Here is a 24,353-nt window from a genome sequence, read left to right as displayed (position 1 = left end):
CCGGCGGCAAGAGCCGGTCTCGCAGAGCTGCGGAGCGGCACCCGGCTGGGCCCGGCCGCCGCCCTCCCCGCACCGCAAGAGGGCGCGCGCAGGCCCCTGCGCGGCGGCGGCGGCGGCAGCGGCGGAGGAAGATGGCGGCGGGCGCCTCTGAGCAGGTCTGTCCCCGCAGGGGCGCAGGCACGGGGAGGCGGCGGGGGCGCGCCCCGGGGCGAGGGGCGAGCGAGGCGGGAGCGAGGCCCGCGCCGCCGCCCCGGCCGGAGGCCGCTGCTTGCGGAGGGGGTGCCGTTTTCGCGGCCGTTGCCGGGGCTGGGTTGGTGCCAGAGCCCTCCGGCGCGGCGGGCGTGCGGGGCCGCCCCGGCCGCCCAGCTCCCCCGCGCCCGCAGCAGCCGGCCAGGGGGTAGCGGCACCCGCACGGCGTTTCCGAGCGGCGCCCGGCGCCGCGGGGCCAGGACAGCCTGTGCCTTGCGGGGCGGCCGCCTCGGCGGGGGAGAGGCAGCCCGCGGCCGGGGCGGGACGCGGTGCAGCCCGGCGGGCCAGCCCGCAGCCGCGGGGTCTGACACAGGAGCACTTGTTGTTTCCGAAGTAAAGTGTCGTGGCGTTTCGGCAGGGGAGCGTGACTGCCGTGCGTAGGTAGGCGCGGGCCGCGCTGAGCGAGGCGGGCAGCAGCTGTGCGGCGGGGCGGCCTGTGCGCACGGCCGCGGCTCGGGCCCGGTGTCCGAGCTGTCACGGCAGCGCGAGCTAAACCCGTCGGGAGCGGTGTCGCTGCCACCGCCGGGGGGGCGGCCCGGGGCGAAGGGCCCCTTTTCCAGGAGCTCCCCGTTCTCCGCGGGACACGCGTTCGGAGGGAGCCTGTGCAGGAGCCTCGGCGGCGGTGGGTGGGAGGCCCGGGGGGGCCGAGGGGCCCGGTGCCGGGTGCCCGAGGGGCCCGGTGCCGCCTCCGCCGCTGCCTGCCGCCCGAAGCGCTGCCCAGGGCCGCAGGGACGCTCCAGCGCCTGTTGCAGCGGTCACCGTTTCAGCCGCGTTCTCCCACTCCTGGCGCCGTCTTCCGTCGTGCTGCCTTGCCAGGTGAAAAAACCGCTTTGGAGTTTTGTGGTACCATCACCTCCTTCCACGAAGGCGCTGTCCTGAGGACACCTCACTGTCCCGTTGTACAAGATTTCCATCTCCTTTTCCCCAGGGCACAGACCTCTTCTGTTTCCCTGTCTAGCCAGTTCTGAGTTTGTGCAGGGTTAGAGTGACTTCCCGAACATCTTGAGGAAGCCCTCCGTAGAGCTGTTCAGGTCAGGCACCTTGCTCGACACCGTTTCCTTGTTCTTTGGCAACAGAAGAAAACAAGACGGTTTTACCCGCTCCATCAGTATAGACACATGCAAATGTAGTTTGCTTAAGGTTCATCAGTAGATGAACAAACTTAATCCTATCAAAAGGATCAAGCTGCTTCTTTGAAGTATTGAACCCTTAAATAGCAACCTGTTCCATTCGAGGGAGGTGGAGCAAAATTTTGGACAAACGTAGAAAACGACAGCTAAGGTTCGTTTTCCCTACAAGTTTCCTCTGTGTGTTAATTTGTTACATTGATGGGATATCCCTTCCAATCTAGCATCTTCAAATGACAAAACTAAGGCTAGGCTGGCCAGCTTCTTCGTGCCGAGTTTGAAGCCTTGCGGTATTTTGCTTAATGCTGCATGCAGGCAGTAGAAGTTGAATTCAAACCCTGTGCTATCAAACTGAGCTTAAAAACTGGATCTGCCACACTCCTTTTGGATAGACTTACTGAGAGTCTATCCTGCATTAGCATGGAGGGAACTAAAATCCTGTGTATTGGTAAATGACCTGCAGGATTATGTCCTGTATCATCCCCAAGAGTTAAAACTTGATGGAATTCTTTACAGCTGTTGTGGGTTTTTTTACTGCAAGAATGTCATTAATTGTTCCTATTTGCCATGATAAAAATGAGGTATAAAAGCATACATTATCTGAAAATATCTGGATTTTAATTTATTCATTGTGTTAGCAGAGATTGCAATGGGTGTAAATGTTCGTAAGTACAGGGCGGCAAACTGAAACATACCGCTGAACATAATATCTAATATATTCTACTAGTCAGTACAAATTTATATTTTTTGCATGTATACATGTGTGTCATTTTGGTGGATTTACATTTCTTATAACAGCTAATCCACGCTTTGTATTATTATAGCAAAGTTCTAATGGCCCGGTGAAGAAGTCTATGCGGGAGAAGGCTGTGGAACGCAGGAACATTAATAAGGAGCACAACAGTAACTTCAAAGCAGGATACATTCCAATTGATGAAGACCGTCTCCATAAGACAGGGTTACGTGGCAGGAAAGGCAACTTGGCCATTTGTGTGATTGTTCTTCTCTTTATTTTGGCTGTCATCAATCTGATTGTGAGTATAATACTTCGGTTGTAAGCAACATTAGGGCATATTTCATTTTGATGATTTAGTAGAGAAATAGAACTTACTCCAGTATGGCTAAGAAGGACTTAAAATGTACTGAAGGAGATTTCTCATTTTTTCTCCTTTCCTTTTTTGTTCTTTTGTAGTCTAAGCAAAATTATATGAAACAATCTTATAAGTCCAGTCATGATTATTTTAGTTATCATGGTCCCAGCAAGGAACCTGCCATTTATGCAACACAGAATTAGGAACCTCGAGAGTGTTTCTTAATTCCCAGAACTCAGTAACAGCAAATGGGCAAAGTGTCATTAGTGCAGTACAGATGCATTCATGGTAAACTGTTACACCAGGAACATTTTAGATATAACAACAGAGCTGCGTGTGAGCATTCAGAATTAATCAGCCACTGTACTTTAAACCTTCGTTGTTGTAACTGCCACCTTTTTATTGCTTGATCACTAAGTACTAATGAATTATTTTTCACAATTGGACATCCACCTGTGAAGGTGCTTTCTTGTAGTTCAAGGGTAAGTATATCCTGAGCTGAGCTGCTTTGTTCAGGAAATTTGTTTAGCTAATGGTTACCCTTAAACAGGAAAAAGATCTAATAATGGCCATGATTTAATTCCATATATATATATATATATATATATACACACAAATTATTTTAGTTACCATTTCAGATGAGTCTAAAAATCATGTCAAATACTTTTCATAATCAAATGTGTCCTGATGTTTCCAATAGGAATTACACAGACTAAAGTAAATTCACATCTAAAGCTCACTTAAGCACTGGCATTAATTATTTCAAATAAAACCTCTAGTTAATACAGTCTTTGAGAATGTGTGCTTCTCTTTCAGATTACACTAGTCATCTGGGCAGTAATTCGAATTGGTCCCAATGGCTGTGACAGTATGGAGTTCCATGAGAGCGGCTTGTTGCGGTTTAAGCAAGTTTCTGACATGGGCGTTATACATCCATTATATAAAAGCACTGTAGGAGGCAGACGTAATGAAGATTTGGTGATCACTGGAAATAATCAGCCTGTAAGTTACATCATTAATTGGAAGCTTGTGAGCAACACTATGGAATTGCACTCACATTATTAATAAACATACTTGAAACGTCACTAACTTCATGACTTTGTTTCTGAAGATTGTATTTCAGCAAGGAACAACCAAGCTTAGTGTGGAAAAAGACAAAACTTCCATTACCAGCGATATTGGCATGGAATTTGTTGACCCACGGACACAGAATACCTTGTTCAGTACAGACTATGAAACTCATGAGTTTCATCTGCCAAATGGAGTTAAAATATTGAATGTACAAAAGGCCTCTACAGAGAGGGTATGTCCGTTTTAACTAGCACTTACTTTTTGTAAAAGCTCATTACAGAATTGCCTTAGTTGCAGACTAAGAAAAAAGTTTACTAATCTGCTCTTTCAAGCATATTTAGAAATTTGACTAAATGTAGCTAAAAATGCAGCTCTGAAAATGTATATCACCCTAAAAATTAGAACAGAAATGAAAACTGACATCGTTAATTGAGCATAGTACCCAGAATACTGTGCCAACTAGGTTTGTGTGTCTTTTTATTAAGTATTTATCCATTTGTGCATGGGTAACTGTTTCAGGAATAAAATTTCTATGAAAAGTTTCTCTTTTCCAAGTAAGATCTTACAAAAATAATTACTAGAACTTAATGTTTCATTTTCCTTCTATTGGAGATAAGCGTTAATACAGTCAGAATTTCAAGAGTCTGAGTAAAAGGGTAGAGAACAATCACAGCAACATAGGAGGTGTGTCAGTTCATGGCTTCTAGGTTAAACAAGTTCTTATTTGGGTTTCTACATTAAATATACTTTCTTTATCAGTGGTTTTACAGAGGGCAGAGGGCTGAGTGTGCCTTAGGAATCGTTGAGCAATCCTTTTAGGGATGGAGAGAAGTTTAGTTTGCTCTTCTCCATGTTTTCTCTGCCAGACTAACACTTAAATAGTATGTTCCAGGAAAAAAAAAGCCAAAACCACAAACCTATAAATACATAGGAGGAAGGCATTAAATGAAAACAGAGACTTACTCCTCTGTTTACATAATCGGTCCTAACAGGAAGCCTGTATTTGCTACAAGTGTTAAATGTGTATCCCATAAAATTGTCATATGAATTGCTATTTTTATTGTAAAAATAAATACTTCACATACCTTCCAAAATTAAGTAATCCTTATTTTTAAATGTGAATGTGGAAAATAACAAATGGACAGAAGCTTCATAGGCATAATGGCAGAAGGGCAAAAAGTACATGGAAGTTTTTTATTAAATTGTGGAGCAATATTTTTATAGTAATTAAAGTTACTCAGACAAACTCAACTGACACATTTCCACTGATCTGTAATATGCTGGGTTTTGTGTATGTTCTTAGATTACCAGCAATGCAACCAGTGATCTAAATATAAAGGTTGATGGCCGTGCTATTGTCCGTGGAAATGAAGGTGTTTTCATCACTGGCAAGACCATTGAGTTTCGAATGGGGGGGAACATGGAACTTAAAGCAGTAAGTATTTCAAATGAACATTTTTTGAACAGCTTAGTTTCAAATTTAGACTGGTAACAAACTGATGTAGCTTTATATGGTTTCCAGTTTTATATAAAGTAGTCACGCATAAAAGTTTAGTTGCAGTCATTGTACCGAGTAGGATTTTAAAAGGTGGTTTATTGCTTTGCTGTTAATTAGTGGTTCGACAGTTTTTAGGTAACAAAGATTTACTACTGAGAAGACATTAAAAACCCATAATGCCATTAAAGCTAAGCTATTGGCCTCAAACGAATACTAAGGCGAATTCATCTTTTCTTCTGGAGGCTTTACTGGGGTCAGCCACCTTTGACAGAGGAGCAGAGCACACAGGAGCACTGTCTCCTGTGCTGCCGTAGTAAGACTTGTCAGCATACATTTAAAATTTCTGGAGATTGTTAAGATTGCAGGGCATACGGAATGATGGAAAAGGTTAAAAGGATAAAAAAATAGAGGTACATGCACTTTTATTTCATGTGAATGAATTTCATGTATGAATTCAAACACCAATTCCCATTTCATGTCCGTGTTTTTTAGATTTACTGTATTTGCTAATAGGTCTGTAAAGCGAAAAGCCGCACTACTGCTGTCTCCTGGAACAGCAAAGTACATTGCTGACTACAATTGAGAAATTCACAGGCATTATTCACAAATTTAATTTAAAAATGAAACCTTATCATACGTTCTTTTTTTATTCTGTTTACTTCTACAGCCATCCTAAAGATGCCATTTATTTGTTAAACCAGCTTGTCTGTTTCAAAAACAACCTGCCTTGTTTAAATTAGAAGTTGTAATTTTTTTTTCTCCCTCTTAATAGGAAAACAGCATTATCCTGAACGGAACTGTGATGGTCAGCCCATCGCGACTGCCAAGCTCTTCCTACGGGGAGCAGTTTAGTAACGGGGACTGGCTGCGTTTCAAGCTATGTATGTGTGCGGATGGGACGCTGTTCAAGGTTCAGGTGACAGGTTATAATATAGGTTGTCAGACTTCTGTCAATCCATGTGCAGCCACACACTAAAACAGAAACCACTGCTAGGGGAGTTCTCTTTTGTGCTTATATATATTTGTATGAAGTAACTGCATGCCTTCAAGGATTTCTGTTTCTACAGCAGTTTATACTAACATTTATTACATGATATTTTTAAGCAAAGGCTGTTAGAGTCAGCAGTATTATGTCATCATCCTGTTAGCTGTAACAGCGGCACTGATTTAGTAAGCTTTCAGTCTACATGCATACCGAAGTACCTTCCTGAATTGGGATCAGTAGAATATATATAAAGAATGTGATCTTAGCAACCGTCTTGACTGCCTTCTGTTGCCAATGGAGGAGGGTTTTGTCCTGCATCCCAAGACCTTAAAGGCTGCTGAGAACACAACTGCAATCTGAAGTACTTCAACAGGAACGTCAATTTGTTGTTGGAAGTGGTTTTGCCTAGGATGGCTGAAGTGGCAGATTTTTGTCTTCATTTCTTGCCAAAGGTTGATATAATGATTTTCCCAAAAATTACGTGGTATACCGTATGTTTCCTAAGAGAGGGGTAATGGCAGATTCACTTTAAAATATTGCATTATTTCTGCCATATATTCTCATGTAGTTAGAAAAGCCATTGTACTAGCGTAAGTAATTTTGCAAAGTAATATCGAGTGTGGAAATGTAACTTCAGTTTTGAAATAGTGTTGCCATTATTGGAAGTGTCGCTTGAGCTCCCATTTTATCTGTGCAGTTTAGGCATTCTACAGTTGCTTAATTTATGTGAAGTATTTATAAAACTTGTTTATATTAGAAGTACATTTTTAAAGATGTACTTACAACTTGCTCCCTACCCCAGAAAGGTGTTTTCTTGGGTGCTTTAACGTGAACCGTGTGTGAATCCATTATTCAACAGGTAATAATCTAAAGCATGACTTGTTGCGGCAGTGTCGAGATCAGACTTTTTTCCCCATCAATGTCAGTACTGATGCATTACTGAAACCTCAGAATTAAATTCTGAAGTTAAATTGCTGGCCTGTAATTCTACATGGGATGGTACTGGATCCTATGACAGCAGAGTAAATACATGTGTATTTGAATTTGTCAACAGTGAAACCGTGTCTATGGTGAGCTGTGAGGTTTATCGGCTTATAGAAACTACTATAGCCTTGTAACTGCTTTTGAAGAGGTAAGGTGTTCGGTACTAAAAATAGAACAGCTCATTATAATCCTCCTTTCCCCACCCCATGTATTTCATCCATATAAAGTAGTTTTGCAGTAGCATCAAGTAACCTTAATAATGGAGACCACAAAGGTGACTTTGCAAGTAGCTTTTTGACAAGTTTTTTCTAGATAAGCACACGCTTCCTAAAAGTTGTGCTAATTTTGCACATTAACTTAAGAATTGGTTGTTTGTTAGGGGAAGATAAACTATCTACCCTTGTTCTGTAGTTCTCAAAAGTACATAGAATTCCACAAAATGCAAATCAGCTTCTGCAACAAAAACTTCCTATCTAAGGTCCCAATTCCTGTATTTACTAGAAGCCAGTAAGTCCTCGTGTAGGATGTGTATGGGTGGGATTGATTCCTAGAGGGGGATCCTTAGGTCAGGCAGTATGCCACACAGGAGCTCAGAAGGGTCACATTTCCCTCATTGCTCAAAGGCAAAGCCAGGTTTTGATGCTCCGTAGTTGTTGGGGTTTTGGGGGTTGGACATCAGTGGAGCTGTTCCAACAAAACCAGAATAAACAATAAAATGTAGCAAAAGCCATTGAATTACTTAGATTACGGGAAAGTACTAATATTTTGCATACTACCTTCATGAACTTCCTAGTTATACTAGAGCTAATGTGTATTAACCGCTCCAACACACATTTTGCTGAAAACATGCACACATCTTTGCTGCTAAGTAGCGCCTCAATTAGTATCTGTTACAGTTAAGAGGAGGACATTCATGCTAATGGCAGTTTGTCACTTCATTTTTATATATATCTGTGTATATATATATATACACACACACACATAAAAATATAAGGAGCAGTATCCTCAAAGCTGAAATAGACTGAAAATGACAGATACTGCCTTGTCAAGTGGACTACACGCGAAGAGCATATCGAGGCTCTTCTCTGGTTAATACTGGCATGCCCGTATGCTAGTATTGGATTCTTGATATTCTCAAGAGTTCTTTTTAAAACACTGTATGCAACATAGCTGAAAGATTTGTCACAAAGGTACTCTTAAATCATGGTCTGGAGGATTGGTTTTGAAGCGTGGACTTCTTGTCAAAACGTAGCAAACCAATCATACTAAAATAAATGATCCATTTGTTAGCCACTATTTATATATTGCTAAGATAATCTTGTTGCCTTTAGTAAAGAGTTTGAGAAATGTTGGCACCACGCATGCCTTGTGTGGTGCATGTGTTTGTTGTTTATCTTCTAACAGCCTAAGGTACATTTTTCTATGCATATTTAACATTGTGTGGCACATTATTTATTTCAGTCCCACGGATGCACTTAAGATTCTGTGTGTTTAAAGTACATCCTGTATGCCTCTGTAAAATACCGTACTGGGCACATTGAAACAACACAGATGTGAAGAGTTCTCGGCCTGTGTAAAGGTGGGGGTTGTTTCAATAGGTGAAATACAATTGAATTTCTAGTCTTTGTTTTGAAATGAAACAATAAATTCTAAGATGCAGCTGTGGTTCAGAAGTGTTATTTGTAAGAATATAGTTTTTCATTAAAAATACACTGTTGTGTTATTGACAGGGAAACTAGTATTTTATTAACTGTAAGTATGAAAGTCATTCCATACCTACTGATCATGGATTGTATCTGGTGGACTTCGCTCAGTGGTAATTGTGTAGGATACCTGAAGTAGAGTTCAAAAGTCTCCACTGTTCTTAGTTCACAAGTTCCTGAGAAGCTGCATTTCTCAACCGAAGGGCTGGAAAAGAAAGGTTTGGATTGTTTTTTGGGAGGAGGAAGGTTACCAGTTTATGAATATTTTTTTGAAAAAGATTCAAGACTCCAAAATTGGATGTTTAAGGCAGAACATCGGTAATGCTTTGGTTATTTGTTTGGCATTGATTTTTTTTTTTAATAGAAAATATTTCCACTTTCTATTTAACTCTTGTTATGCTGAACTTACCAAAATTTTACATTTTACATACAGATACTATGGATAACCTTCACTTGAGTATTATAGCTGTGGTCCTTTTCTTTAATCTTCCTGGATCAGTGGGAACCAAGTCATAGCAGGTTGTTCTTCATAGCATCACCATTCGGAGTGCTGACGGGATGGGGAGTTCTTACTGAACTGTTCTTTTACCGGAATGTCATTATTCCAGAAGATATATCACAAACAGCAATAATGGCTGATTTTAGCTACAATAATATTAAAACTTTTCTGTGCACTGGTGGAAAAAATGAAGAATGGATGCTAAAACACCTGAACCTCAGTAACAACCTGATTTCTGAGCTCTCCTTAACTACTAAATTTACCCATTTTAGAAATTCTAGGCCTCAGTGGTAATGCCATCCACACCCTCACACTGGACACACCTACACCTGCATATGGGTCTAAAAAGTATGGAAAAGTCAGCCATCTTCTGCCTGCTTTGAAAGTATTATCAGTGGAAAGAAATAAACTTAACATGATTCCAAGAGGTAAGCATTTCAAAGTCCATTTCAAGGGACTTCACTCCCAAGGGGTAAGTTGGTTTTGGATATGATTCACTACATCCTTGTGAATTCCGAATGTGACTGTCTCATTTAGTTAAGGTAAGGGAAAGTTTCTCCTGCATGCAGAGACTGAAGCAAAGAGGTTGTTTCAGATAGGTTGGGTGGGGTTTTTTGCACAGTCTTAGCAATCACCGTGCCTTAACATCAGTCAAGTATCACCAAATACATCCTCTGAGAGCTCGAGCAGTATCTGCTTGTTGTATAGAAAGGGAAGTAAGGATCTTTGGCAAAACACCAGCCTCCACCACCCAGTCATGAACCTTAACATCAAGAAAATTACAGCTAATGAGTTTCATACTACTCTTCAAGCAGAAAGTCAATACTCTTGAATAAAACTTGCTCTGATTTTAGTATTTCACAAAGACAGGAAAATGTATTTTGTTCAGTCAAAATTTTGCTCCGTGCCATCTGACACCCAAAGTGACACATATTAACAAGAGGGCTGTAGGGTTTTGACAGACTTTTAGAAAACGTTTGCTAGTCGCTGAACTACGCTAGGCATCATAGCCTTTACGACAGCCTCTGTCCTCATAAACAGATGACTCATATTGTCCTAACAGTGCCTAAAGGAAGCAGAAGCTGCAGTAACAGCAACACTATCCTATATATTTTTTGCTGACTTTAATTGATCTCTGGTAACATCATCAGATTCATTAGCTCGAGGTTTTGTAAAAATACTAAGCCTGGGGCAGGGGGGTGCAAACAAAAAAAACCACTTATCTCACAAAGGCAGACAAAGGGGATAATTTTGCACCTACGCAAGGTCCTTGACATTCTATTTTTCTCCTTTCTTGAAACTAAGTAATTGTCTGGTATGCAGGAAACCATTTTGCCTAATTACTTTGTAGTGTCTGTAAAGGTTCCCATAAAGACGGTATAGAAAAGCTTACATTATAAAATTGATACAGATTTGATCTGTTTTGATCGATAATGCCACAGTGGGTCAGACATAGAAAAGGGTTGATCTAAGAGACTCAATTTTAGATGTTAAAAGTCAAATTGCTACGCATTGTACCACCATACTTCAAGTTATACTTAAATCCCATATTCATTTACGTACATGTTCATAAGTTTATTTTCCTCCTCCAAAATACTTCACTAAGACTCTAGTTTTAAAGCTCTGGTAAGAAAACACGAACTGAAGCTCTAAGGCAGAGGGGTTTGGCCACAGAGAATCCCTTCTCACAGCCGCCACTCCAGGTGTCAGGCTGCTGCCCACTGCTGCTATACCACTCTGTATTTTGGCCACATATTTAGCTTCATGCAGGTGCAAGAAGGATTTATGCACTGCCAGAACTTCTGCACACCGTTCCTATCAGCTACCTCTAGTTTTACAGCAGGCGTGAATCATTTCCTCCACTTTTCACGAAACCCAAAGATTAATTACTCAGCAAACAGAATGGCAAACTGGAATAAGAGATTTCCAGTGAACCAGATGACAAAGGCAAAATTTTTAAGAACTAGTAGCTTCCGAACAATGCTCTATCATCAAAAGTCACTTCAGAGTGCCATTCGGGCATTGCCCAGTGCGGAGACGCTGAGTGTCCAAGTGCCTGCCTTCCCGCTGGATTGCAGGCTGGAGCTCTGGGGGCTGCCTGCACAGCACCTGAGAAAAATGAGGTATCTCCAGTATTCAAAAGGGCTACTTATGCGAGACAGATGCTGTCGTAACTAGGATATGCTGAGGAAAATACCGTCATGCTCGGTAACTGACAGGCAGGCAGGAATAAGCAACACCATGGTTTTGTTTCCAGTCAGGTTTACATCCTGTGAATACGGTTCAAACAATTCCACGTATGAAAAACACCTGTGAACGTGCAGATGGCAATGACTAGGAGATACTGTACCACCTTTTGCATATCCATCTTTTACTTACAATTAACACATCTGGATTTTATAAACTGAGTATATTCCACCCTTTTCATACACTTCCTTCCCTAGCCCCAGTTCTCCAGAGAAGCGTGCTCAAAGCACAGAGATCACAGTTTTGTGATTTTTTTTTTTTTTTTTAATTAATTTTGACAGGACAATGGATCGTTACTGCTGTTATGGAGATGTGAGGTTTTAAAACATGCATCAATTGCGAATGTATTAACGTGCTTGCTGTTGATGCTATGCAACTTTTAGAATGGGCAACCACTGAATAGGAAAGACACAGTAACTCAAAGCCTGCAGCCCCTCATTGCAATAGACAGGAATGGCAGCAATTTTGTTGCAAAGAACGTTAAAAAGCCACTTGACACAACTGGGAAAACAAGAACCTGAAATGTAAAATAGTTTTGTTCTTCCTAGGACTAGGCCTGCTGCAATCTTTACAAACTGTCCATATGTCATCCAATGACATATGGCAGATTGATGTGAATGATTTTCAAATCTGTTCACAGCTGAAGGACATTGACTTGCAAAACAAGGTAACTAAAATTCATCCGGATGCCTTCAGGGATCTCAACAAATTACAGGTTGTAAAGCAGTATTACAACTATTTCAATGTTTTGTGTTAATCACCATTAAATATATTAATTATCAACTATTCAGCATGACTACATTGGCCTTTGATTATTATGTTAGTATACAATTATAAAAACAAAAGCAAATGGTGAAAGTAATTATATATTTGTGTTTCATTTATATGAAAGCCCACCACACTTGTAAATATACAAAGTAAAACCATAAATTTACCATTTATGTATGTCCCAAACCAATCCATAATTGACTTACACACACACATCCTTTTCTACCCACATCCCTTCCACAGCAAGAGCCCTGCAGCTTCCCACTCACACAGAGGTAGTTTACAACAGGAGAATTCTATATACATCACAATTTAAACTTCTCATTAAAATTCAAAAGCTTAGAACAGTATTATTGAAATCTTAACCAGGTGTACTGTTTCCATAACCACAAAAGTGCTTGTATACTAAAATAAATGATATTGTTGATACTGCAGTTCGGATTCTATTGTAAGACTTGTCAAATTCATTCTGGATTATTTCCAAATAGGTCATGGACCTCCGTGGAAATGCTCTGACAACCCCTCTACCACAGATATTAATCAGTTTGAACTTCTTTCAACTTGAAGTGGATTTGTCATACAATGCCTGGATATTTAACTGCAGACTAAATGCTTTCAAACAGTCATTTAGTTTCCTTTTTGACTCCTCAAAGAAAGAATAGAGTATTTCATACAATGAATCTGCCAACAGCACACAGAAACCTCTGCTGTATCTGTCAGGTTTCCATTTAAACTGCAGCAACCATGTTTTGCTCAAAAGGGCTGTAATCCCAGCAGGGAAGACATCAGTGCTAAACTGTAACTTGGACAACACAAGGGGTATGTAAAACAGGGACTCCACCCATACGCTGCTAAAATCCAGATGCGTGCAGAACGATCAAAGAAATCCAGTTTAAAAAGTGTATTTCAAAAGACACTGTTTGAAAATAACTGAACAACAATTTAACATGCAAATTATTTCATTGGAAAGTAGTATATTAGAACATTTGAAAGTCGTTTCCCAAAAAAGAGTCTTCATCTCCTTCCTTATGTTAAAGTATGTTAAAGTAGTAAGTGATGCCAAGTTATACACAAATAAATTGCAAATCTCAGTTAATTTTCGAAAGTAAGCAAAGGACCAAATAGTGGGGTGGCAGTTCTGGGACATGTAGGAAACCAAGAAGGATACAATAGTGCTTCTAGTATTTAGTTACAGCAAAATGAAATGGAAGTTTATTTGCAAGGGAAAGGATTTGTATTTCTTCTAAAAAAAGTACAGCTACTGTAGCATACAGTTCACCTAGGAAATGAATCCAGCATTTACAATAGAGCACTTGAAGTACGAGTGACAAAATATGCAGAGCCAAGACTTCCCATGCAGAAGGAAAACTAAGACCAGACTTAAAGGTTTATTAAGGCATAAAGTTTTAACTCTAATGGACGAATACCACTTTGCGTGGATAAGGCTTTCCCCTTGGAACACTTTATCCCCAAATGAAAATACGTAGGATCTATCAGAAAGGCCACCTGCTTTGTCTATTAATAAGTCATAGAAACTGATTATGGAATTAAAATCAACATGCTGGATCACACCAAAACTCAACTGGGAATGCAAGCAGATCCAAAGGCGAAGATCTACATACAACCTTGAAACGGATTGCAAAAGCCAACAACTAGCCATGGCCTACGCTAGTGAAAGTTTGGAACAATTGCTTGGTAGGTACAGTCCTCCATTTTCAAACCTTTTTGCTGCACTCAAAGCAGTACCTGTAAGAAAATCGTAGTGGTTGACAAGCTGACAAGTTAACCTAGTGACATCTCCTCTCACAGCTGCACACAGTGACTGTGGTCATGCTGGAGAATGGCTGGCTAGAAATACGGATCTTCCATGAGGCAGATCAGCAGGTGGTTCTAGTACGACCCAGAACAGACCTAATTTCAGTCACCTCCTCCCTCACCCACACCATTTTTCCCGTAAAGTCTGCTATTAAGACCCCGTACATACTATGTTTTAAATGGGAGGTGGAAATACATGATGGTTTAACAGATACTTGGTACCATGTAAAATGACTGTGGATGGATAAAAAAAAATATTTTACAATAAAAAGTTAAAATTATCAAAGATAGGTCAGAATATGTTTTTACAGAAATAACTTGACCCTGCAAACCAAGCATCCTATACTTTTAAGAAAGATTTAGTTTGTATTTTCTTTTGTTTCAGGTAATGGAGTCACTTGGTAGACACCTGAAGGCAGAATTTCAAAAGATAATAGCATTCCTTGCATGACACTGGATAAAATGAATAATTTAGTGATACACAATGCTGAGAAAACTGCTGAAGGGTTATATTTGTGTATTTTTAATACAACAAAGAAATATCTCATCTACAATACAAAGGTGAAAGAAAGGGTTTCAACATTTTTGGTTAGAAAAGCCCGGGACACCAACACTGTTTCCAGACAAGGAAGAACAGAGCAAGACCTTGCACTGGCTGCCTGCCTCTCGGTGCTCAATACCTTTGTGCTTTTTGTCTGGGTGCTTTTGCTAGACCCTACCTTGTGAGCCTGTGAAAATTCATGTGCAGGAGCAACGATTCAGGGGTTCAGAACACACTTATTCTAATCAAGCTTTTTCAGGTGAAACATTGTGCAGAGCATGCTCTGCAAGCAAACCAACAAATGCGCAGCACGATTTGTTCATTTGTGATGAGAATTCTTCAAGAAACACATGTATTTTTCCTGGGGAAACTTCTACTTTGCATGAAAATGTCATCGGTAGCAGTGTACACGCACAAAACACTGAAGAAGAGTACCAGAAACAAAGCAATAATGGGATCAATGTGAATAAAAAAACCCAGTGTTTTCAGACATCAAAACTAGTACCAGCAGTGATGAAAATACAGATGATATTGATGATAACGGACTATTTTCTGTAAGGGTAAATTACAAGAACAGCAATGAAGTAACACCAAGAAAATTAATGACTAATGACATTTCATTATGGAAAGATTCAAAATATGCAAATAATGAAGACTCAGAGAAGAGCAGGTTCCCTCCCATATCCAGGAGATTGAATGCTAGCAGTTGCATCACACCGACTCTTCAGATTTGGATTTATCCTTCATGGGGGAAACTGGCTTTTCATTTTTCACAATACAAACACATACAGTTGCACAAGATTGTAGGAACAGTGACATAAACAACTCTGGTCTGCTCCAGTCTGAAATCACAAAGGCTACACCAGATTCTTCTGAAAGAAAAAGGTATCGTTTAACATAATGAACCCATGAGCCCTACAAAATATATGCCTGGAAGGCGAAGCTGTGATGAACAACTGGGTCTAAACGGCAACATAAATATAACCAGCGATGTGGGAAATTATATTTTACCCTGTAGCTGCAAGAGAGATACAAATATGGAGAATTTAAGTGTCTACCAAACAACTCTCCTCCTACAAAGTACGACTGTAAAATGGAATGTACAAATGAAAAAAATGCTTCAGCAGATATATTTAGTGATAGCTCTTCAGATGAAGGGACTCCATTCACAATGAGCAACTGTAGTTCTTTAGCAGACTCTGAACTGGAACACCCTGAAGTTAGCAACAACCTGCCGTTCTGTCAGCCTTCACTAGAGGAAGCCAATATGAACAGTGGAACTGGGAAGTTCTCAACACTGCCAGAGCCCCCCAAAACTGCTGCTGAACTTCAGCATACTGGGAAAAATGGGGATGAGAACAGCATGTATTTCAAAACCACTATTAAGCTTGCAACAGCATCACCTTATGTTGATACATGTAGTGACCACATAAGCATGTCAGTCACAATTAGTTCTTCAAGTCAAGAAGTTTCTGATAAGTTTCACTATTTTACTAATGCAGAGTCAACAGTACAAAGCCCTATCTCTGATTCTCTCCCCGAAATACAGATTTTGGTAACACGTTACTTTCGTTACATTTTCCCGTGCATGACACAGCCACAGAGAACACTCCTGAAGAGGCTGAAAGGAATCACGGTGAAGGTGGCACTACATTAAGAAGAAACACAAGTACATCTGAGGACAAACATTTTACTTTTGCTCCTAATGATACCGGTTTGAGTGAAATTGTTAAAAACACATCACTACTGCATTCCAGCAATGAGTCACATCTCCAATCTCTGCCTGAACACACAGCTGAAAAATATTTTAGTCATTACAGAGAAGGACGACTTGCTACCACCAGGGGAAACAGGTGAACACAACTAAGGCTTGTGCAGATAAAATGGAAAGAGGTTTTAACGAGAAAAGCTGTGATAAATACAGGGAATTATAGGATACCAGCAACTGTAGTTTGCCCGAAGAAACCCAGCCTTGCAATCTGACAGCAGATTTGCTGCATCTTCACCCTCCTGGGAAAACACAATCAGCCTTCAACACAGAAGATCATTTCCAACTGGATCAGAGAGACAAGGATGCATATTCCTTCTCAGTCCCACAAGGATTTTCCAATGAAAGCACACAATACAGTTCATGTTCATTCCCACTAAAAATTACAGAAAATACAATGTCCAAAAGCACAGATTCCAGCAAGATGGAGGATGACACTACTTTGACAGGACTGGAGAACAGTTCTCCAGCTGTCAGTCTCCAAAATTCAAGTGAAAAACTTGATCCAAAAAGTCAGACCAATTTAAGACAGGACCAGTTTTTTGTTAAAAAGAAAAGAGCATTTGATGGATTTGCTAATGTTTTGCAAAGCAGGAGAACAAACTTCAACAGCTGAGATACAGAACTCCCACAGAATTTTTGTCATCCAGTAAGATGCAAAAATGATTGTCTTAAAATGAAGTATCTAGCTTTTAATAACTGTTAAATACCATGGGATGGTGTTTTTGTGTCCCCATCCCCCGTCCCCAATCCCCCAATACAACTTTCTATCTGCCATTAACTTCAGAAATCCAAGTTATGGAACTAGACTTAACCATGAGAGGTTAAAGCCTGGATCCATCCCATTTAAAAAACACCGTCATTCCAAAGGGTAATTCAGACCAGAAGCCATGGACTTTTGTTTAAAGGGTACTTTTTAAAAAAACCAAGAATAATTTCTAGGAAAAACAACTCTAGGATACTCAAATGAGTAAACTACTCAGTAGTTCTAACTGATAATAAAGCTTTTGCTGAGTTACTTTCTCATTATTATTGGTACCAAGATATTAGATTTCCTTAGAATTTGCCTCTGATATGTGCCGTTCTGTTTCTCTTTGTCTAAAATAAATGTAACTGAAATTATCATTACATTATTTATTATTATTGTGTTTTCCTGTGGGACTCACCCTTCACAGTGAAATTATACGTATTACTGTCTTCTGCTTTTTGAACCAAATTTGTAGATTAAGTGTCTCTGAATTCCCACAGTTTTGCAAAGATAGGTCAAGTCCAAGCAGTATTCAATTACATTTTAAGAAATTAGTTTTTAACTTGGCAAGACATAGAATGAAACCCTTCTTTCTCAAAGAAACTGAATAGAACTCAAGCCTTGCAGAAAAGTCAGTTATGGAGATCTAGCTACTGATGGGACACCGCCTGTAGTTTGTAGATGTGATGACACAGGCAGGGTAATTAAAAAAAAAAAAGATAATCTGCTACTGCTAAACTCTAATTCTCTATAAAAAAGGATCCTATACCCACTTCAAAATTTTACTGAGAGGCAAATCAAGAGCAGCTCAAAACTGCTGTGTTAAAATAACACTAGCTTGATATACAGCAACCTTTTCTAAGCCAAAAGATAACAAATTAAGGTAAAATTTTCTCTGAACAGGGCCCAAGGCCCTTTTCACATACACAGTATCATCAATGTAGTCCTTGAAAGGGAAAGTCATTACAAAGGCGAACAAGCCTGTGTTCCCAGAAAACGTAGGAGGCTGGGCAGCAACTCTGGGAAAATTCTTACCAAGACACAATTAATTCACTAAAAACTCTGAACAGAAGGAACACATTTCAAATTCCACCAGATGAGGAGCAAGTCCAACGGCACAGTACATCTTTGAAACTGCCTTTAAAGAGAAAGCTAGAAAAGAACAAAGAGATGCTGACAGAAGCTAATAATTTGTTAGCTTTGCATATTTGGAACTAAAGAAAAAGAAAATCAAGTACTGCAAAAAAATTTAACAGGCAAGTAAGGAGACCAGTACAGATATTATTTGATCTTTGGAAAAATATTTTCTTTAGCACCTCGAGTTTCTGTTAAATAATTGTTCTACACATCTAACATCACAATTATCAATTATGTATTTTCTAAGCCAAGTCACCTACATTCAGATCTCCTGCTGGCTTCTTCGGGGACTTTTTCTAGTTGATTTTCTCAAAACCTCTAACATAACTAACTCAGAAGAGATTATATGGCAGTTTCAGGCAGGTGTTGCACGGATTTGATTTAGGGCACCACAGTATCTGCAAGTAATTGCAGTCAATAACATCTGTAATCAAATTACAAGCAATGAATCTACTGTTCTTGCTTTTCGATTAGTTCTTAGAAGATTTCTATTATTTTTGCACCAGTAATCAGTGATATCTAAATTGATAACTAAGAAAATTTTTTAAGAGCGGGTACTGGCTTAATTTCTTTGGTAGGAGTCAGCTCAGGAACCAAGGATGAAATCACCTTCTAAAGAAACTGATAATTTGCCATCAAATTATTCATGAGTTTAAGGGTCTGATTTTGTTTTCTGTTTTTCAAACACAAGAAAAAGCTTTACACATTTAACTGTCCAGAATTGTTCATACAGTCCAGCTAGACAAGTAGTAAATGACAAAACACTCAAATCTGCAAAAATCCTAGCATTCCCAGAAGTGTTAAAAATACAGTAACTCTAAAATAAGGTATGTTTCCCAATACAACTCATTACTTGATTACACAAATGTCTGTAAATGTTAAATCCTGTTCTACTGCAATTTTTCTCTCCTAATCCCCACACAATCTCAATATTCGCGTAATGCCCTGGCTTCTATTGAATTTAAGGCTGCTCTTCTCAGAGAACAGTATGTGACACAAAACACAACTGTGTTTTTAGAGTCTGTCTAGGACTGGGTAATTAGAGCACGATTCCTCATAGGAACAGCTATATAGCCACTAGGAGCAGAAACAGAACAGTATTTCCTCACCACCAGTGCTCTCCTTAGAGCCCATAACCAACTTTCAGTAAAGCTCATTATACACAGAAGTTACTTGCAGCCAAAGCAACTTTACAACCGGAATACATAAAACTTCAGATCCCTCTTTATGGTATGTGAATCTTCACACACTGTGTTGACAGACCTCTCCAAAGCCTGTCGCCTTTCGGCTGTACTAGCTGCTAACAAGTTAAGAAATGCAACTACATAAGCAAGCCAATTTCGTGGATCATGGGGGGAAAGCAAAAAAAGCAAAAAACCCCAAGCGGTTCTATTGATGTCTCATACACAGCAATGTTTTGTCATTTGCTTCTGCTACGGTTCAGCATACTTTCAAAATATATATTGGCAAATAATTTTCCCATCTTTATACTGATCACAGGAAGGCTGCAGTGGTGGCAGACAGTACACTACTTGTGAGAAGCTGCAAGTTTTCTAAGCCTCTCTTCATGCCATAAAGTTACAGAAAAAGGTTATCTGCTGTTCTCATCACAGAAAAAATACCTGCTCCTTCATCACAGGATTTTTTAACATGACAAAGTATTGCATTTACTGTCAGAATATTGTTGATGTTCTGCCTCAAACTTACCTTCAGATTTCTGCCTGATCTTGCACCTTTCCTTTCCTACTGATCTCTCCAGACACTCTTATTACCTGTTCATTCAAACCCAAACACTCAGCTGCTTCTCCTTCATATTAGTTCCTCACTTCATTAGAAATTGGCCTTAAACCCTTTTATATTTTCTGTGGCTTCCAAGCAGTACTCTTCACACTTGGCTCCTCTCCGTCCATCCTGTTTTGCCGTGTGTTCTCTATACAATAGCTACACAGTCCCCTACTCACTGACTCCCCTCTAAGATTTTACCCCCTCACTTTACCTTTCGGCAACTATCAATCTACTGTATCTTGTTCACACTGAAAATGCCACTAGTTTAGCTGGTTTGGTCACCAAGAATAGTCTAGAATACCTACACTAGTACAAAACCAGTTGCTGTTATGGGGTATAAGTATACATCACACAGACACTGCCTTCGTTTTTTTTCCCTGCATAGAAGTTACAGAGAGACATAACTGCAACTGCTCCTGCCCTAGGGATGTTGAAACTTCTTTAGCTTCATCAGTAACTTCAGGTAGCGAAACTAATGTTCAGCTAAGACTTACGTTACTATCACAGTTGATAGTGGGTAAACAGACTACTCAAGAAAAAAGGTGGCTGAGCATATGTTGTATGAATTCGTAAATGAAGCATGAGGAAGCAGCCAAGACGATGCTGGTACTAGTGGAGGAAACCCTTCTCACAGGGCAATGGCACCCTGAACCCCAAGGTTGACAGGACACAGTATGCCTCATACAGTGAATCAGCACATGAAAAAATACTGAAGTCTTAAGAGTAGATTGAGAACTTCAGATATTGTTATCAGAATGAGACAAAGCTCTCATTTTCAAACACGTATTTATGATACTTGTGTAATTACCAAGTTATTTGCTGCAGGTACAAAGCATTCCAATCTTTCCAGAGCACGCTGATAACTGGCCTGGAAAACCACCCTTGAATGTAAAGACAAGACATTCACATTTAACCTACATAAAATTAACATCAGAAAAAACCTGGGTATTAGTATTGAAGATTTCATGGTACGGAATCTAATAAATACAAGCAGCAGGCTACATTCTGAAAACTGGTGAAGGCAATCCCAGCCTTCACCACCCGTATGAAAGTAATGAAGAGCTGCTTCTCTAGAAAGGGGCTCTACATCACAATATTCTAATTGTAATATATATTCAATTTAAAATATTATTTTAAGCCAAGAGCCTCAGGACTAGTAGCTCAAATCGTGGCTCCTTCAATGACTACATTTGTGAAAGTATTATGGACATTTAGGCTGTAGTCTTCATGTCATTGCTAGCAGCTTTTCTACTGCTCTGCTTAGGTACTATCACTTTTGCTTTAAAAAGATCAATGCAACAGCTCACGACAAGTCAAATAAATAAAATCTCTTCTAAAAAGTAAGAAAAACACAAGCATTTAAGGTCATGAACAGACCCTCAACTCAAAATATCACCCCATTTAAATACTACTAGACCACCCTTCTCTTCCAGCATTACATTTGAGTAACTTAGAGAACTGCCTTTAGCATATGCCTTTAGAAAGCACAGAATCACAGACTAGCTGAAGTTGGAAGGGACCTCTGGAGTTTACCTAGTCCAGTCCCTCTTCTCAAACAGGGTCACCTACAGTCAGTTGCCCAGGCCATGTCCAGATGGCTTTTGGGCATCTCCAAGGATGGAGACTCCACAACCTCCTTGGGCAACCTGTGCCAGTGCTCAGTCACCCTCACAGCCAAAAAGTGTTTCCTGACATTTCAAACTGAGCCTTCGGTGTTCCCGTTTGTGTCCATTACTGTCTGGTTCCATCACTGGGCTCTGCTGAAAAAGTCTGGCTCTATCTTCTTTACAGCCTCCTTTCAGATATTTACAGACATTAGCAAGATCCCACCCCCCCCACCCCCACCCCCGGCATCTTCTCTTCTGGAGGCTAAACAGTCCCAGCTCTCTCAGCATTTCCTCATAGGAGAGAGGCTCCAGCCCCTTCATCATCTTCGTGGCCCTTTGCTGGACTCTCTCCAAGGTGTCAGTGTGTCTCTGGTATTGCGGAGCCCAGAAGACGACGCAGTACTTCAGGTGTGGCCTCACCAGTGCTGAGCAGAGGGAAAGGATCATCTCCCTCAGCCTGCTGGCAATACTTTCTCTAATGCAGCCCAGGGTACCATTTGCCATTGTTGTGGCACGGGCACATTGCTGGCTCATCTTCAACTTGGTGTCCACCAGGAACCCAGTCCCTTTTCTGCCCCAGCATATACTGGTACATGGGGTTGCTCCTCCCCGGGCACAGGCCTTTGCACTTCTCCTTGTTAAAATTTGCGAAGTTCCTCTCAGCCCATTTCTCCAGCTTGTTGAGGTCCCTCTGGACGGCAGCATGACCCTCTGGTGTATGAGCCCCTCCTTCCAGTTTGCTGTCATCAGATAACTTGCTGAGGGTGCATTCTAGCCCCTCATCCAGGTCATAAATGAAAAAGCAGGACTGGACCCCCGCATTGACCCCTGGGGTACAGCACTTGTTACTTGCCTCAAACTAGACTCAGCACTGCTGACCACCGCCTTCTGGGCCCTGCCATTCAGCCAGTTTTCAGTCTGCTTCACTGTCTGTTCATCCAGCCTATACATCAACAGCTTTGCTACGAGGACCTCAAGGGCCAAAAAGTGTGGGTTGAGATGAGTGGGACATTCCCGCTCAAATGGACTCTTTTCATTGAAAACATTTGTATTACAATACTGTTTTACATCCACACACTCCATTTGAAATGTACCTTTCTCCAACCAAGTTTTAAATACTGATTTACCTTACTATTAGAAATAAGGATGACAAGATTTTACATAAAGTTCTCTGCTACTAAATGATAAAGGTTGCCAGCTGACATGGTGTGAGTTCAGATGAGAATTTCTGAAGTATGAGCCACAGAAAAATCTGAAGTCAGTTGCTGAAACCAACACAAATACTGTTTATTTGTGGGATGCCATTTTACATCAACACCAGCAAAAGACCTAAAAATTAACCAGATGAACTCATGTTAGGTGGCATAACAGTACTTTTGTCAGGTCATGAGTCACAGGAGTTTAGCACACCTTATTTATGTAATATCCAAATTACTAAGACATAGAGCATTCACAGTTATAAGTTAACTGCTGTTCCTGCAACAGCAGTGTCAGTAGGTACTATTTCGTGACAATGTATGTACACACATGGGGTGGGGGGTGGGGGGATGGGAATTTAAAAAATAAAAAAGTATAAAGCCAGGTTTTGGTCTCAGTTACAGACAACAAACTATTTAGTTTGGCTAGACTCTAAAGACTTCCACAGCAATATGAAAGGACAAAATGTAAGGCCTAGAAAGAGGTATTTTAGCAGTTATAATTAAAACCAGGGCACAAGCTAACTTTTAAAGCTGTCTATATGAATTCCAAGAGTATTAAACAATTTGTTAGACTTGTGACCAAGGGTCAACAGAAATCTGGAAAAACCTTAACACAACTGATGTCCATTTCTTGCCCTTCAAGAAAGCTGGGAACATTAATCAAGTACTAATGAGCTGTAACAAATTTTGCTTGTGTGAGCATATTTGTGATTAAATGAAAGTCACATATTTGTGGGAAAATGGAAGAAGCCTCCAGTCCTCTACAAATGTTAGAAACTGCTACACAAAGGTAACCCAAATATTTATTGTACCTGAAAGAAAACCTTGAACAGGTTAACTGAAAACTCATGAAGTGTTACTCATATCCTATGATATGGTAACTCAAAGAACATAAAGTATTCCCATAATTTCCATCCTCTTCAGCTTGCTTTCCTTGAAAAGGTGAAAAAACAACAGTAACGCAGAATTACAGTGGTGTTTTAAGCACTTAACATTATTTTGCTGTAGAATGAAATTTAATTTGTGGAATGTTTTGGTTACTAATATTCATAGAATCACAGAATCATTTAGGATAGAAAAAGACCTTTAAGATCATCAAGTCCAAAGAGCTCCAATGTTTGTCATCTATCAACTTAGAAAGTGTCCACTGCTATAGTATCTGGACACTGTTTTCCTTCCACTAACTGGCTTTCCACTTTACATCTCCCAAATACCAAGCATGAATTGCACACAGATCATCAAGTTCCTGCTATAAGGACAGCAATAGTACACCAGAAAGATTAATGTAAGACCTGTGACACTTCTTCCACAGTGACCTCTCAGTGTCTTGTCCAAGAAGTCAGCAGTATTCCATGTATCACTTTTCAAAACGAAAAACAAAACAAAGCCCTACATCAACTATATGATGCATAACAAACAAAAAAGCAAACACCAAACTTGTACTAAATACAACGCAAGCTGAGTAGCTTAGTAAAGTTTCTACAATTAATTAAAAATTAGAGGTAATTTCTCCACAATACAAGAAATGGCA

General features: G+C 40.2%; 1 protein-coding gene and 2 pseudogenes across 2 annotated transcripts; all 3 read left to right on the top strand.

The window, feature by feature from the left end:
- Positions 1 to 85: 85 nt before the first annotated feature.
- Positions 86 to 8,664, top strand: SGCB (sarcoglycan beta). 2 transcript variants are annotated; one of them, XM_040595410.1, is made up of 6 exons: positions 86 to 155; positions 2,201 to 2,410; positions 3,284 to 3,469; positions 3,579 to 3,770; positions 4,842 to 4,973; positions 5,809 to 8,664. In XM_040595410.1, the coding sequence occupies exons 1-6, from the start codon at positions 132 to 134 to the stop codon at positions 6,010 to 6,012; spliced, it is 948 nt and encodes a 315-aa protein (XP_040451344.1). In that variant the 5' UTR covers positions 86 to 131; the 3' UTR covers positions 6,013 to 8,664. The 2 variants fall into 2 exon arrangements, with proteins under 2 accessions (XP_040451344.1, XP_040451352.1); XM_040595418.1 differs by lacking the exon at positions 86 to 155 and adding an exon at positions 213 to 630.
- Positions 8,665 to 8,769: 105 nt separating this feature from the next.
- On the top strand, positions 8,770 to 23,232 carry LOC121088881 (annotated as a pseudogene).
- On the top strand, positions 11,110 to 23,232 carry LOC121092083 (annotated as a pseudogene).
- Positions 23,233 to 24,353: the final 1,121 nt, after the last annotated feature.

Source organism: Falco naumanni, chromosome 1 (assembly GCF_017639655.2).
Source record: "Falco naumanni isolate bFalNau1 chromosome 1, bFalNau1.pat, whole genome shotgun sequence".
NCBI classification, from domain to species: Eukaryota; Metazoa; Chordata; class Aves; order Falconiformes; family Falconidae; genus Falco; species Falco naumanni.
Note: the sequence above shows the minus strand (reverse complement) of the source record. Positions and strands in the feature narration are given on the sequence as shown.

Coding starts and splice junctions, on each gene's coding strand:
- SGCB (XM_040595410.1), top strand. CDS start 132: ATGGCGGCGGGCGCCTCTGAGCAG. Junction 3,470..3,578: donor TCACTGGAAATAATCAGCCT/GTAAGTTACATC, acceptor TTGTTTCTGAAG/ATTGTATTTCAGCAAGGAAC. Junction 4,974..5,808: donor GGAACATGGAACTTAAAGCA/GTAAGTATTTCA, acceptor CCCTCTTAATAG/GAAAACAGCATTATCCTGAA.